The 12034-nt window shown below is 51.5% G+C and overlaps 1 protein-coding gene across 1 annotated transcript; it reads left to right on the forward strand.

Moving 5' to 3' along the window:
• Positions 1-347: 347 nt before the first annotated feature.
• On the forward strand, positions 348-4289 carry LOC308609366 (uncharacterized protein CXorf49 homolog; the record flags this gene model as incomplete). Its single annotated transcript, XM_081223047.1, has 3 exons — positions 348-445; positions 2817-4143; positions 4242-4289. The coding sequence occupies 3 exons, from the start codon at positions 348-350 to the stop codon at positions 4287-4289; spliced, it is 1473 nt and encodes a 490-aa protein (XP_081079173.1).
• Between the last annotated feature and the right edge of the window lie 7745 nt (positions 4290-12034).

Here is a 12034-nt window from a genome sequence, read left to right on the forward strand (position 1 = left end):
AAAAAATCTGTATGCAAATGTTCACAGCACTTTTCTTAGATGCTTGGGCGACTGCACACTGGCACCGGACACAGACATATCTAGGACTACTGGACACAGTTTCTGAGCTGACACTGATCCCGGAAGCCCAAAGTGTCATGATGGGGCCCCATTAGAGTGGGGCTTATGAGGTTCTGGCAGTAAAAGGAGTTGGGGATAGAGATCAGTTCACGGTGAGCTGACTGGGTCCCTGGACAAACATAGTGGTCATTTCTCCAGTCCCCAAGCTGATAATTCTAAGTGATACACTTGGCAGTTGGAGCAATGACCTACACGTTGGGTCATTGGTCTGTGGAGTAAGAGCTATCATGGTGGGGAAGGCCAAAAGGAACCTCTGCCACTGGCTCCCACCCCGGGCCAAGAGAGTACATCAAAGCCAGTATTGGATCCTGGTGAGCATAACGGGGTAAAGCAGAGATTAGTGACATCATTGGAGACGTATGGGATGTATGGGAAGAGGAGGTAGGAGAGCCACAGGGACAAAGAGAGTGGAGAAGGTGAGAAGTTCCGGGAGTCCCTCTATGGGGGAGGGAGGAAGGGAATGGAAATGGTGAGAGGGAAGATGGAGGCTTCCACTGGATCCACTGGTAATGTTTCATAGGATGCTGGTGGATGCAGGAGATTTTGCTATATCCTTCCTTATCCATTTTAACATATTTGAAATAGCACACCATGCCTTAAAAAGTCACTGGGAAAAGTGGAAGAGGGCGGTATCCACAAACAGGCAGGCACCATCGGGGGCAGGCTCGAGGAGGAGGATTGCAGATTTACAGTGCACCCAGTCTCCCCTGCTCTGTAACTTCTCCAGCATGGCCAGCTTCTCAGGTGCAGAAACTCAGGCCCAGAAAACTGGGCCTTTGAGTTCCACAGGCAACAGCGGTTCAGACACGCCAGGACTCTCCAGGAGGTCAGCCAGAGCAGGATGCAGGAGAGAGAGGTGACTGAAGACAGAGGAGTATGAACGGGAAGGAGCAGAAGGAAGGTATGGGAGGAATGGAGGGGTGTCAGAGCAGGAGTTGGGTGGCAGACAAGGGAAATTCTAACACCCATGGGCCATAGAGAAACCAAGGGAGGCACCACTCCCCAGACATCAGTACTGCTCAGCTCAGGGAAGCTGAGAACTGACAGTTCCAAGAAAAATTGAGAGACACCTGGCTATCCACACCGACCGCCATCACAACTGGTAGGCCTTGGTTGTGCGTCCTTCAAAACTTTAAAACATACTTGTACATATACTTAAATGAATTCTCATATATTACGTAGGATTGACTGGTGTGTGTGTGTGCCCACGCACGCAAGTGATTTAACTTACAAATGTGAATCCAAAGCCATCGTTCTGCAACTTGCAGTTTGAAGTCAGGCAGGTGCTTTCGAAAGCTGTGAGAATGGCCTGATGCATTCCGTTGGACTGCCACGCTTTATGCTACTGGATGCTAAGCCACGTTGCATTCATCCATTTCCTTACTGATGGGAATTTGGAGTGCTCCCAGTTTTTCCCATCACCAACACCCTTGTGCATGGGCTCCTGTACACTACAGGTACCAGCGTGTCTCCGGAAGAAGTACCAGGCAGCGGACTTGCCGGAACATAGAGGAAATACCTATTTTTTTTTCTTCCTTTTTAAGGTCTTCGGCTCAAAGCAAGGACTCTGGAGTCAGATTGATTGGTTTCAATCCTGCCGCTGATCCCCACGAGCCGAATGACCTTGGGCCAGTGGCTGAACCTCTCAGTGCCTGTTTGCTCACCGGTAAGAGGCCAGTAATAGTTGGTACTATAGTTCTAGGAGTGTCACGCTGATGCATTACTATTTATGCCCAGCGCTTAGAAGAGTGCCAGGCACAGAGTCCGTGCTGGCACTAAGTTGCTTTCAATGGATTCTGCCAAATTACCTCCCAAATGGGTCTCTTGCACCACCGCCACAGGGGTTTGCTCCTCACCTCTCCCACCCTCGGAATGGTTAAGCTCTTTGAAGGTTGTCAACCTAGTGTGTGAAACCCGATTCGTGGTTTTAGTTCACATCTCCAGGATCAGCGGTGGCGAGCATCTTTTGGGGTGTAACTGGCCACTGCGATTTCTTCTTCTTTGAATTTGCCTCAGAGAGGGGGAAGGGCTGATGGAGCGAGGCCAACCCCAATCTGTCCGCCAACCCCAGTCTGTCCGCCAAACCTGCCTGCCAATGACGTTTGCTGAGCCACATTTGATGGAGCAGTTGAGACAGAGACCTTACAGAACGAAAATACGATCCCTTTGCTCTCTGGCCGACCCCTGATCACTGACTGCGGGACTCCTGTGCCCATTCTCCTGTTGGGTCGTAAGGCTTGCGGTGGAAGGGAGGCTGGCAAATGCTTTTGGCGCGTGCTAGGCATCCAGTGCCTCCATCTTGACATTTCATCCTCACCACCCCTGGAGCCCGGCGCCCTCACTCCCCGACCCCCTGTATAGATGGGAAACGGAGGCTCAGAGCTGTGACTCTAACCGGAAAGGGGAGGCGGGACAGGAGGAGGCGGGCCGAGAGTCTTGACAGAGGGAAGCACTCCCACCATCCCCTTCAGCAGCCAACTGCTCGGACCGCCCACGGGCTTGAGGGCAAAGCAGAGGCCCTCGACCCCATTGGTTAGGCCTCGAGGGGACAGGCGAACAAGGCGCCCGCTGGTTGGCGGGGGCCGGACCAATGAGGAGGCCGCGTCGCAGGCGTGAGAGGCGCGCTGAAAGTGGCGCGTCGTTTCGTTTGAGACGAGCTCGTGCAGCGCCTGAGGTGGTTGACGCTGCCGTCTGAGCGCCGCCCGCCTCGTCCGCCGTGACCGCGACCGCGACTCGGGCCATCAACAGTCGCCCCGGTTCCGCGGCCGCCTGGGTCGCGACATGAGCTCCCCAGATGAGGTGTCTGTGTGGGGAACGGGTTTCGGCCCAGGGGGCGGGGAGCGGGCCGGCGTCCGCCCAGCCGGCCGCGCAGTTCCGCGGGGACCCGACCGCGGCCCCGAGCCCAGGAAGCCGCCGAGCGGCGGGGGCGGGAGCAGCTGCCCGGATCCCAAGAGCTTCCAGTCAGAGTGGGAGATGCTAGAAGCGGGAGGTCCGGTGCTGTGTGGCCGTGAAGGCCGACCTGGCTCCCCGGCTGATGACATGAGGGACCTCCTTGACCTGGCCGAGGAGTCTGCGGCGGGCACCACGCAGCAGCTGTACGACTGGGACACGCTGGGCTTCTGCAGATACCCGTTGGCGGAGCCCTGCGCCTCTTTGGAAGTGTCCGCCGGCCTCGAGGCGGGTCCCGGCGGTCCAGGAGCGACCGCCCAGAGCTGTGGGGAAGTGCCGCCGGCTCTGGCCGACCCTTTCCACCTCGATGGGTCCGAAGCGGGTCGGGCCTGGGGGGAGCCTAAGAGAGCCACTAAGCGTAGGTTGAACGTGGCTGCGGATTGCCAGCGCTTCTCCGCGGAAGCCCTGGGCCTGCTGCTATCCGACTCCGAGTCCTCAGATGAGTTCAGTGACACAGAGCTGATGACGGTGAGTACTTACCCCGGAGGAGGAGGCCAGGCCGAGCCCAGCAGACCCGAGGATCCCGGGGACACTCCCAGTCACTCGAATTTCCAAGTCAGGGAGAATTTCCTTCACGTGACAGGCTCCTCCCTGTCCTCGGCTCTGCGAGGACTCTCTTCGGTTGTGGAAAGGCAGGGCGTGGGAGAGCAGGGCATCTCTTCCCCTAAGAAAATGCAGAGCGTGCTCTGGGGGGACGGGAGCAGCAAGCCCAGCTCCCCGGGAGCTGCTGCTGCTGCTGCTACGGCAGGTGGCCTGCTGCAGGTCACTCCTAGGAAGAAGGGGACCCAGGAGAAGAAATCCCTCGGGGGAGCCTTCACACTTGCCCTGGGGAAAAACTTCCCTTCCTGGGGGCAGCGAATCTGGGCACCTCCGCTGGAACCGGCCACCTTCCCCCCAGTCTCTGGTATTCCGCTGCTTGGGAGATCCAAGAGGTATACCTTGGGCCCTTCCGGAACCAAACAGGCCAAGCACACCAGCGCTGGGAAGAAATCCGTGGTCACGTGGACAAGGGAGTCTGAGGCTGTGGCGGGAGAAGATAAGGACCCAAATAGAGACCCAGCCCCAAAGGGCCAAGTGAGTAGGCCAGGCTCCTCCTCTCTCCCCACTCTTCCCCGCCCCCACCGCACCCAGAGCACACGTCTTCACCCATGCTGCCTCTGTCCACCCCTCAGGGGTCGTCATTGGGTGCCCCTCGGTCACTGGGTCATTATGATGCCTGATCGGGCTCCTTTTACTAGGGACAAACAGTAAGGTAGCACTTCGGGTGTGCTGGGCCTGGTTCTCCACCCTTGGCCTGTTTCCAGCGTCCTCTGAGAGACTGGGGCTGGGATGGAAGGGAGGGTTGGTAGCTGAATTGGGTCGGGGGATCCCTTAAAAGCTTCCCCGAAAAGCCTCAGTATTTAGACTCACCAGCTTCCTGAATCCTATCTCCTAGGTGTTCCCCAGACCTTCCTTGCAGGGGCCCTGGGCTTACTCAGTGCCCCACTGTTGTCCCTAGATCACCTCTGCCTGCTGGCCTGGGGCTGACGGAGGGAGAAAGTGCTAATGAGATCAGCCTTTCAATTCCCTTCCCAATTCCCTGCCTCACCCCGGCCCAAATCACACAACACTCTCTCTCTCTCTCTCTCTCTCTCTCTCTCTCTCTCTCTCTCTCTCACACACACACACACACACACACACACACAAACACACACACAGACAGACTTCCTTAGTCCAAATCGGTGAAAAATTTTTGTTTCAGCTGCCAGCTCACAGGCCAGGGACATCTTATCCACGCATGCATCGTGGAAAAGCCAGCAGTGGCGAGGTCGACACCAGAGGCCCCCAAGATCCAAGAAACTCAGAGCCCTTGGCCCTGAACCAGGGAGAAGTCATGCCCGGGGGGCCTGCCCCCTCAGGTGAGTGTCGTGGGTTTGATAGGAGGGGAGGGGAGAGGGGTGGAGGGCAGAAACCTCTGGCTCTGTCTCTGTTGGGGGCACAGCCGTTCTCTCAGGCAGCTTCTCCCACAGGAGACGGGGTGCTGGCAGGGCTGGCCTTGAGCCACATCATCCTGTGTGGGGGGTTTGTGCGGCAGGGCTGATCGGTGGCAGTGCCACACACAGCTCCTCCGGGTGTAGATTTACAGGGGAACAGCCTTTTCTGTTAAGTCCTTTTCGCCCACATTGCTCTCCCACGTGCTGGCTGTGGCTGCAGCTCTGGGAGGGGCGAATCCAGAGGCACATAGCTTGGGGACCACAATGCAATGGGGAAATGGCTGCCCCCGGGTAACAGCGGAGGCAGCCCCAGAGAGAAGGTTCGGGCTTCTGGGCAGAGCAGGGGCGGCTGGTCGCCAGCAGAGGGTGGTGCCGCCTCACCTCACCGTAGACCCCACTTGGCCCTTTCCACCTCACTGGGAGCCTGCGAAGCTGGATTGTGTGTCCTTTCCCTCTCAGGTGACTGGGAGCCACTGGACCATCCCCCAAGACCGGAAATGCCGCAGCAGCCACTGGGAATGCCGGGCTGTCTTTGGGTAATGCTTCCTCTGGCTCCTGGAAATGCAGGCCCAAACTCGAGGCTGGGATCTGGGTCCAAGTTCAGCTGACATGTGTGGGGCCACCCCTCCCCTGCCCCCATCACGTACCCCATGGAGGGAGCCCACCTGCTTTCCACTGAGGAGCGCTTGCCATTCTAGCCACCCGGCTTTGGGGTGCAGGGCCCAGTGGAGAGGAGAAGGTGGAGGAGAGAGGAGGCCAGATTATACTAATCATTTCTCTTCCTCCTGTGTCTGCTGGCCTAGTGTCTCGTGCTACAGAGAGAAGTAGACAACCTTAAGAAGAAACTTGGTATGAGGAACCAGGGACGGAGAGCGGTGTCTTAGTTCAGAACCCGGGTGGGCACCTGGGGTGGGGGTGGGCTGCAGGTGCAGTCGGCCTCGCAGGGACCAACATCCCTGTGGCGAGGAGAACCTAGCAGGCCTGGCCCTGGAGCCAGCTGTGCATGTACAACTGGGCGTGTGTACAAGTAGCAAAGTACTGTCTGGACTGCATGCACACTTTGCCAACCAGACCAGTCCTAGGGAATCTCCTTCTGATAGGACTTTGAGAGATGCCTCGTTGATTTTCCCTTGAACTGCTGCTTGGTGTGGCTTCTAAGGTTCTTGTTGGATTGTTTGTTTGTGTGTGTGACGGGATCTGACTGGTTGTGGCACGGCCCACAGCATCAGAGCTGCTGGCACACTTTGTTTCCCTTGAGGAACCAGTTCCACATTCAATTCCGGTGGTGGGGAGTGATCTGGTCCAGAGCTCTCTGCATCGGGTCTGGAGAGGGCTTCAGCTTTCAGGGCTACGCGGTTCCTCACGGGGATAGGGGACGGGCTTCCATATCCCTCTCTCTGGAGTGCCTACTAATGCCTGTCCCTGTTGCAGACACCATGAAGGACATGGCTCTCACGATCCTGAAACTTTGAAGTGAGTGTTACACACACTGTACCCCTTCCCACAGTCCTGGCTGTTGAGCAGGGCTGGGGGCTGGCCCTGGCTTGAGGCTCTTCCCTGACTCTGCTGTTTTACAGGTTGAGCCCATCGTCTTCCTGCAGGAGGGGCAGGTGGTACCTTTGGAGCCCGGGAGCTGTGGCCAAGCTCGTTCCCTCCTGTTCTGCCTCAGCTAGGGCTTCCTCTACCCTTGTTTTGCCCCCTCCCCAGTTTCACAGCAGTTTCCAAAAAAAGTACCTCTCATATTATGTGTTCTGCCTTCTCTCTGGAGGGGTAGGGGTAGGGTTAGGGGGCCGGGGCGGGGCACTGCTCCACGTCAGAGCCTTTTCCAGAACAGTATCTGTCGCATCCTGTGGTGGGGACTCTGGACCAGCCTCTGCTACCATCCCTGCAGTCAAGTCAGCGGACTGCCCCAGGTCTGGGTCGTCTGTGTGCTCTCCCTGGCCACATTGACACGTCCTCCCTTGCCCCCGAAGGCCCTCTTCTAATTCTCTCCAAACCACCCTCCTCCTTTGGGGTCTGGTGGTTCCCATTCATCTCTGCCATTCACCCTCCCCATCAGCAGGAACTCATGACCCCCTTCCAGAGCTCCACTCTGGAAGCATTCACATCCTCCCTGCCCTCACCAGCTGACCACCCTCCTCCAGCCTGGTCGTCTCTATACCCTTGAGTGGATATTGGCCCGTCAGGTTCTATGGCAAGTGTGGTTAGTAGGTCTGTGTTCTTGCATGGTCCCTGTCAAATACTCTTCCACCAGCCCCATGACACATTTTCCTGGAAATTATATTTCTGTGTCCCAGCTCAATCTCCCAGACTGCCTCTTTAGGACACACGAGATTGACTCTGAGCTCCATGTTCAATTTCCCCCTCACTGGAGGTTGGGGAGCACTTCCTTCCCTCAGCCGGGACCCAGGGCTGTACTAGCCTGAGACTCAGAGGGACAGATCTGTGTTTGAGTGAGGCGATTCTGCCTGGCACCCTTCCCAAAAGACCGGTATTTTACTACACAAAAGGGGGTATGATGGTAAATAGGAGATTCAAGGTTGGTGACTGTGTGTCCCTGTGTGTGAATAAAAGTAATCAGGGATAATCTCCCTTGAGGGAGAAAGATGTGATTCAGGGAGTAAAGAGAGTAGAGGCTAGTCCAGGTTCTGTAAGTCATTGAATGAGCAAAAGCAAGGGTCGGATCTGTTGTGTTCAAGGGTTGTCGTTAAATTCCCAAAGCATAGGCGGGGGAGGATGCAGAAGTCACCAAACCCCACGACAGGGTGTCGGGATGCTCGAAATGTTGGATTCGCTGGAGGAGGCTCTCGATCCTACTCTGTGATCCTATGATGTCTGACAGCTACTGTGGGTGTGGATGGAATGAGATTGGGAAGAGTGGCTCCTCAGAGTAGCTCATCTTAGAATCAGGGGACCCATATATGTGACCACCCAACATGAGCTACCTGGGACAGGGGCAGGGTGGGCGCAGTGAGGATGGGAAGTAAGGAGTGACTGCGCCTGGACAATGGGGAGCACTTGAGTCCACCCTTCCCCCATATTCTCACAGTGACTCGCTCCCAGAGTCCATGGCATGAGCTCAGGTGGACAGACCACATGTGGGATGGGGCAGTCACAGACCTCAGGGTCAGAAAAGGACATTCGTGGGATTTAATCCACTCAAACCCCTCCCTGGAGATGGTGGGCTTGATTGGTGCCCAGGCTTCTGGCTGGATTCCTAGGATGTACCCAGTGCCCCCCCCCAGTCCAGCCTGTACCAGGCTTATGTTCTAGCCCCTCTTGCTTCGGCACTGCTCCCCACTGAGCTGAGGCCATTACCAATGAGTGTGTGTGCACTTTGAGGAAACAGAGCCAGCGTAGACTTTCGACCTGCCTCTAACCTGTAGAGACAGTCATTCCAGGTCTTGTGTCCCTGCAGACACTCTGGAGAGTGTGAAGCTAAGTACAGGCTGGAGACCACCATCACAGGAACTCGCTTCCCTGTGCACACTATGGAGGGTATGGGACCAGCTCAGTGGTATGGCACCATCCCTTCCGGCCTGAAGCCCTCTGGCTCAGAGCCCATTCCCTCTAGCCTCTAACCACAGTGTGCACACTGGGGGAAAAGTGAAACCAGAAGAGAAATACTGCCCCAAGCCCTCAGGACCCGGCTATATCCCAGACCAATGTGGAGACTGCCATCACACCTGGGAGAAACCCAACTTCCTCAGGGCTCTTAACTCTGGCCCCTCAGGTCCCAAACCCACACCTGAAAGGGCAGTGAGGGCCATTGAGCAGAGAAGCAGCCCCAGCTCACACCTTATTCTGGCTCTAGCCCCTTCAACTCCAGACCTGTTTCCCACCCAGGCAGTGACTGCCACCACGCCCTAAGGGAAGATGCAGCCCATGCTCACTTCATATCTAGCTCTCCCTCCAGAGCCACTGGGCACGTGCAGACTGAACAGGGATGGTCCCACACAAGAACACACCCTCAAGACTGGGATAGATAACTGTCTCACCTAATTTCATAGAGACAGAGAAAGTTTTAAAAAGATGAGTAGACAGGGGAACATGTTTCAAATTAAAGACAAGAAAAAATGCTGAAAAAAACCCTAAGGAAACTGATAAATAATTTAACTGATGAAGAGTTCATAGCAGTAGTAATATGAATGCTAACTGAACTGGGGCAAAGAATAGATGAACAGTGAGAATTTTTAACAAAGAACTAGAAAATATAAAAAGGACAAGTCAGAGCCGAATATAATAACTGAAATTACAAATACACTAGAGGGAATTAACAGCAGATTAGGTGACAGAGAAGAACACATAAGCAGTCTGGAAAGTAGAATAATGGAAATCACTCAATCATAAGTGCAAAAAACAATTTTTTTAATGAGAATAATTTAAGGGAGCTGTGGGACAACATCAAGCATACTCACATTTGCATTATAGGGGTCCCAGAGGAGAAGAGAGAGAGAAAGGGGTTGAAAATGTATTTGATGAAATTATGGCTGAAAACTTCCCTAATCTGAAGAAAGAAACACAGAGGAAGCACAGAGAGTCCCAAACAAAATGAACCCATACACATCCACATCAAGACATATAATTAAAAGGGCAAAAGTTAAAGAGAGAATTCTAAAGGTAGCAAGAGCAAAACAAGAGTCACATACAAGGGAAGTCCCATAAGCCTATCAGCTAATTTTTCTGCATAAACTTTGCATGTCAGAAGGGAGTGGCATGATAAGATTTAAAGTGCTGAGAGGGAAAACCCTACAACCTAGGATACTTTACCCAACAAGGTTATCATTCAGAATTGAAGGAGAGATAAAGGCTTCTCAGACAAGCAAAAATTAAAAGAGTTCATCAATACTAAACCAACCTTACAAGAAGGGTTAAAAGGTCTTCTTGAAGTAAAAAAAAAAAAAAAACACTGGCTACAACAGGAAATAAGAAATTAAAGGACGGGGAAAATATACTGGTGAAGCAATTATATCATAAAGGCTGGGTATTTACCAGTTAAATAAGCTAGTACAAAGGTTAAAAGACAAAAATTGTAAAATCAACTGTAACTACAATAAACAGTTAAATGATAGACATGGAGATGTGAAATATGACATCAAAAACACAAAATGCTGGGAGGTGAGTAAAAAATGTAGAGCTTTCAGAATGTGTTTGAACATATATGACTATCGGTTGCAATCAAATAGTTATAGGTCAACATAAATGAACTCCATGGTAACCATAAATCAAAGACCTACTATAGATCTACCAAAACTAGAGAGAAAGGAACACAAACATAACACTGAGGAAAATCATCAAACCACAAGAGAGACACTAAAAGAAGAAAGCATCCTCCTGACTTCAAACTGCAAGTTGCAGAACGATGGCCTCAGATACACATTAGTAAATGTTTTTAAATCCCAAATGAATCCTACCTAATATTTGATAACCTTTGGGTGTATGTTTCAATGTCTGAAAGACAGTTTTCACTAGAGGTTAAAGTTGTGGGATAGCTTCTAACAGGACCCAATAGGTTTATACAACAAATTTATGACCTTGGATCTCCCCAGATTGGTTAGGAAGGTGTACAATTGGTTTCCTTTAGGCTCAATGTCACCTACAGGTAGCCTTGAAAACAGCCGCTGTCATCCTGCTTTCAATGTGGGCATGTTGGGTTCAGTCAGTTTTCCAATGGTATGATTATTTGGCTGCAATATTTATTCCTTCACTTGGAATAGAAGATATCATTACTCATATAGAGGCTTTAACAAAATTCACCCAGCAAGCCTTAAATGATAGTAACCAAGCCGTGTGTTTGCTCAGTTCAGAAATTTCCATGATGAGAAAAGCAGTCCTACAGAATTGCATGGCCCTCAATATTCTAACAGCTTCCCAAGGGGGAGCTTATGCTGTAATACATAGTGAACGTTTTGTTTTTATACCTGATGAGTCTTCTAATGCAACCCCCGCTTATGATGCGTATGAAAAATTGGATTTCCACTCTGAATGATCATCTTCCCAGTTTAAGGGAAATGCTAGGAAAATGGTATGGTTCAAGAGGATATTGGCTTAAATCTTTACTAATGATATTGTTGCTCCTATTTCCAACTTTGATTACAGTTTGTGTAACTTATAAAGTTTTAGTTTCTTGTTTTTTGCACTGTGTATCACCTGCTCCTACTAAGATAATGATATCTAAACAACTGGAAACTATTGATCACATCTATAGTTCTCTATAAAATAATGGACATGCACAATGCACATGCAAGGTAAAATTGGTGCAAGTCCTATTGGACAACTTGGAATTGGCCGTTAGTCCTTGCCAGACATCTTACTAGTACCACCCCCTAAAAGGAAAGAAAGAACCGGGCTATTAGGACCCAGCATCGAGGGACATGATGGACCCAAGGCACGTAAAGAACCACCCTAGCATTTAGGGACCAAATACTTGATCACCTAATGCTTTCTATTGAAAGATTAATGATCAAAAGTGGAATTACTGAAATAAAATTATTTTCAGGCAGGACAAGAAACATTTTAAACATAAAATTCTCTCTCTGCCCATTTGAGCCACTACCCCCTCCCCTTTAGTGTGATTTGTGCATCACATTATACATTAACTAGATCCCCTTAAAAGATACAGGAATGCCCACACACCAAAAAAAAGAAAAGAAAAGAAAGAAAGAAAGAAAGAAAGAAAGAAAGAAAGAAAGAAAGAAAGAAAGAAAGAAAGAAAGAAAGAATAAGAAAATAAAGAAAAAGAGAAGAAAAAGAAATTTCCTCCTGGAATCAGCGAGGTAACTCCTTAAGAGGTAACTTTCCTTTCTCAATCCTGTAATGCCTCATTAATACCCACTACTCGCCTTGTTGGACTATGTAAACTATTAATATGCTACTTTGTCTCAAAAACTTATATCACGGTTTTACCTCCAATGGGTGGAACAGTCCTCAGAGTTTTCTGAAGATTGTCTCCCAGGTTATAGTCCTCAGGTTGGCTCAAATAAAAATTTCCA

Source organism: Mesoplodon bidens (assembly GCF_964165515.1).
Source record: "Mesoplodon bidens genome assembly, chromosome: X".
In the NCBI taxonomy this organism is placed as follows: domain Eukaryota; kingdom Metazoa; phylum Chordata; class Mammalia; order Artiodactyla; family Ziphiidae; genus Mesoplodon; species Mesoplodon bidens.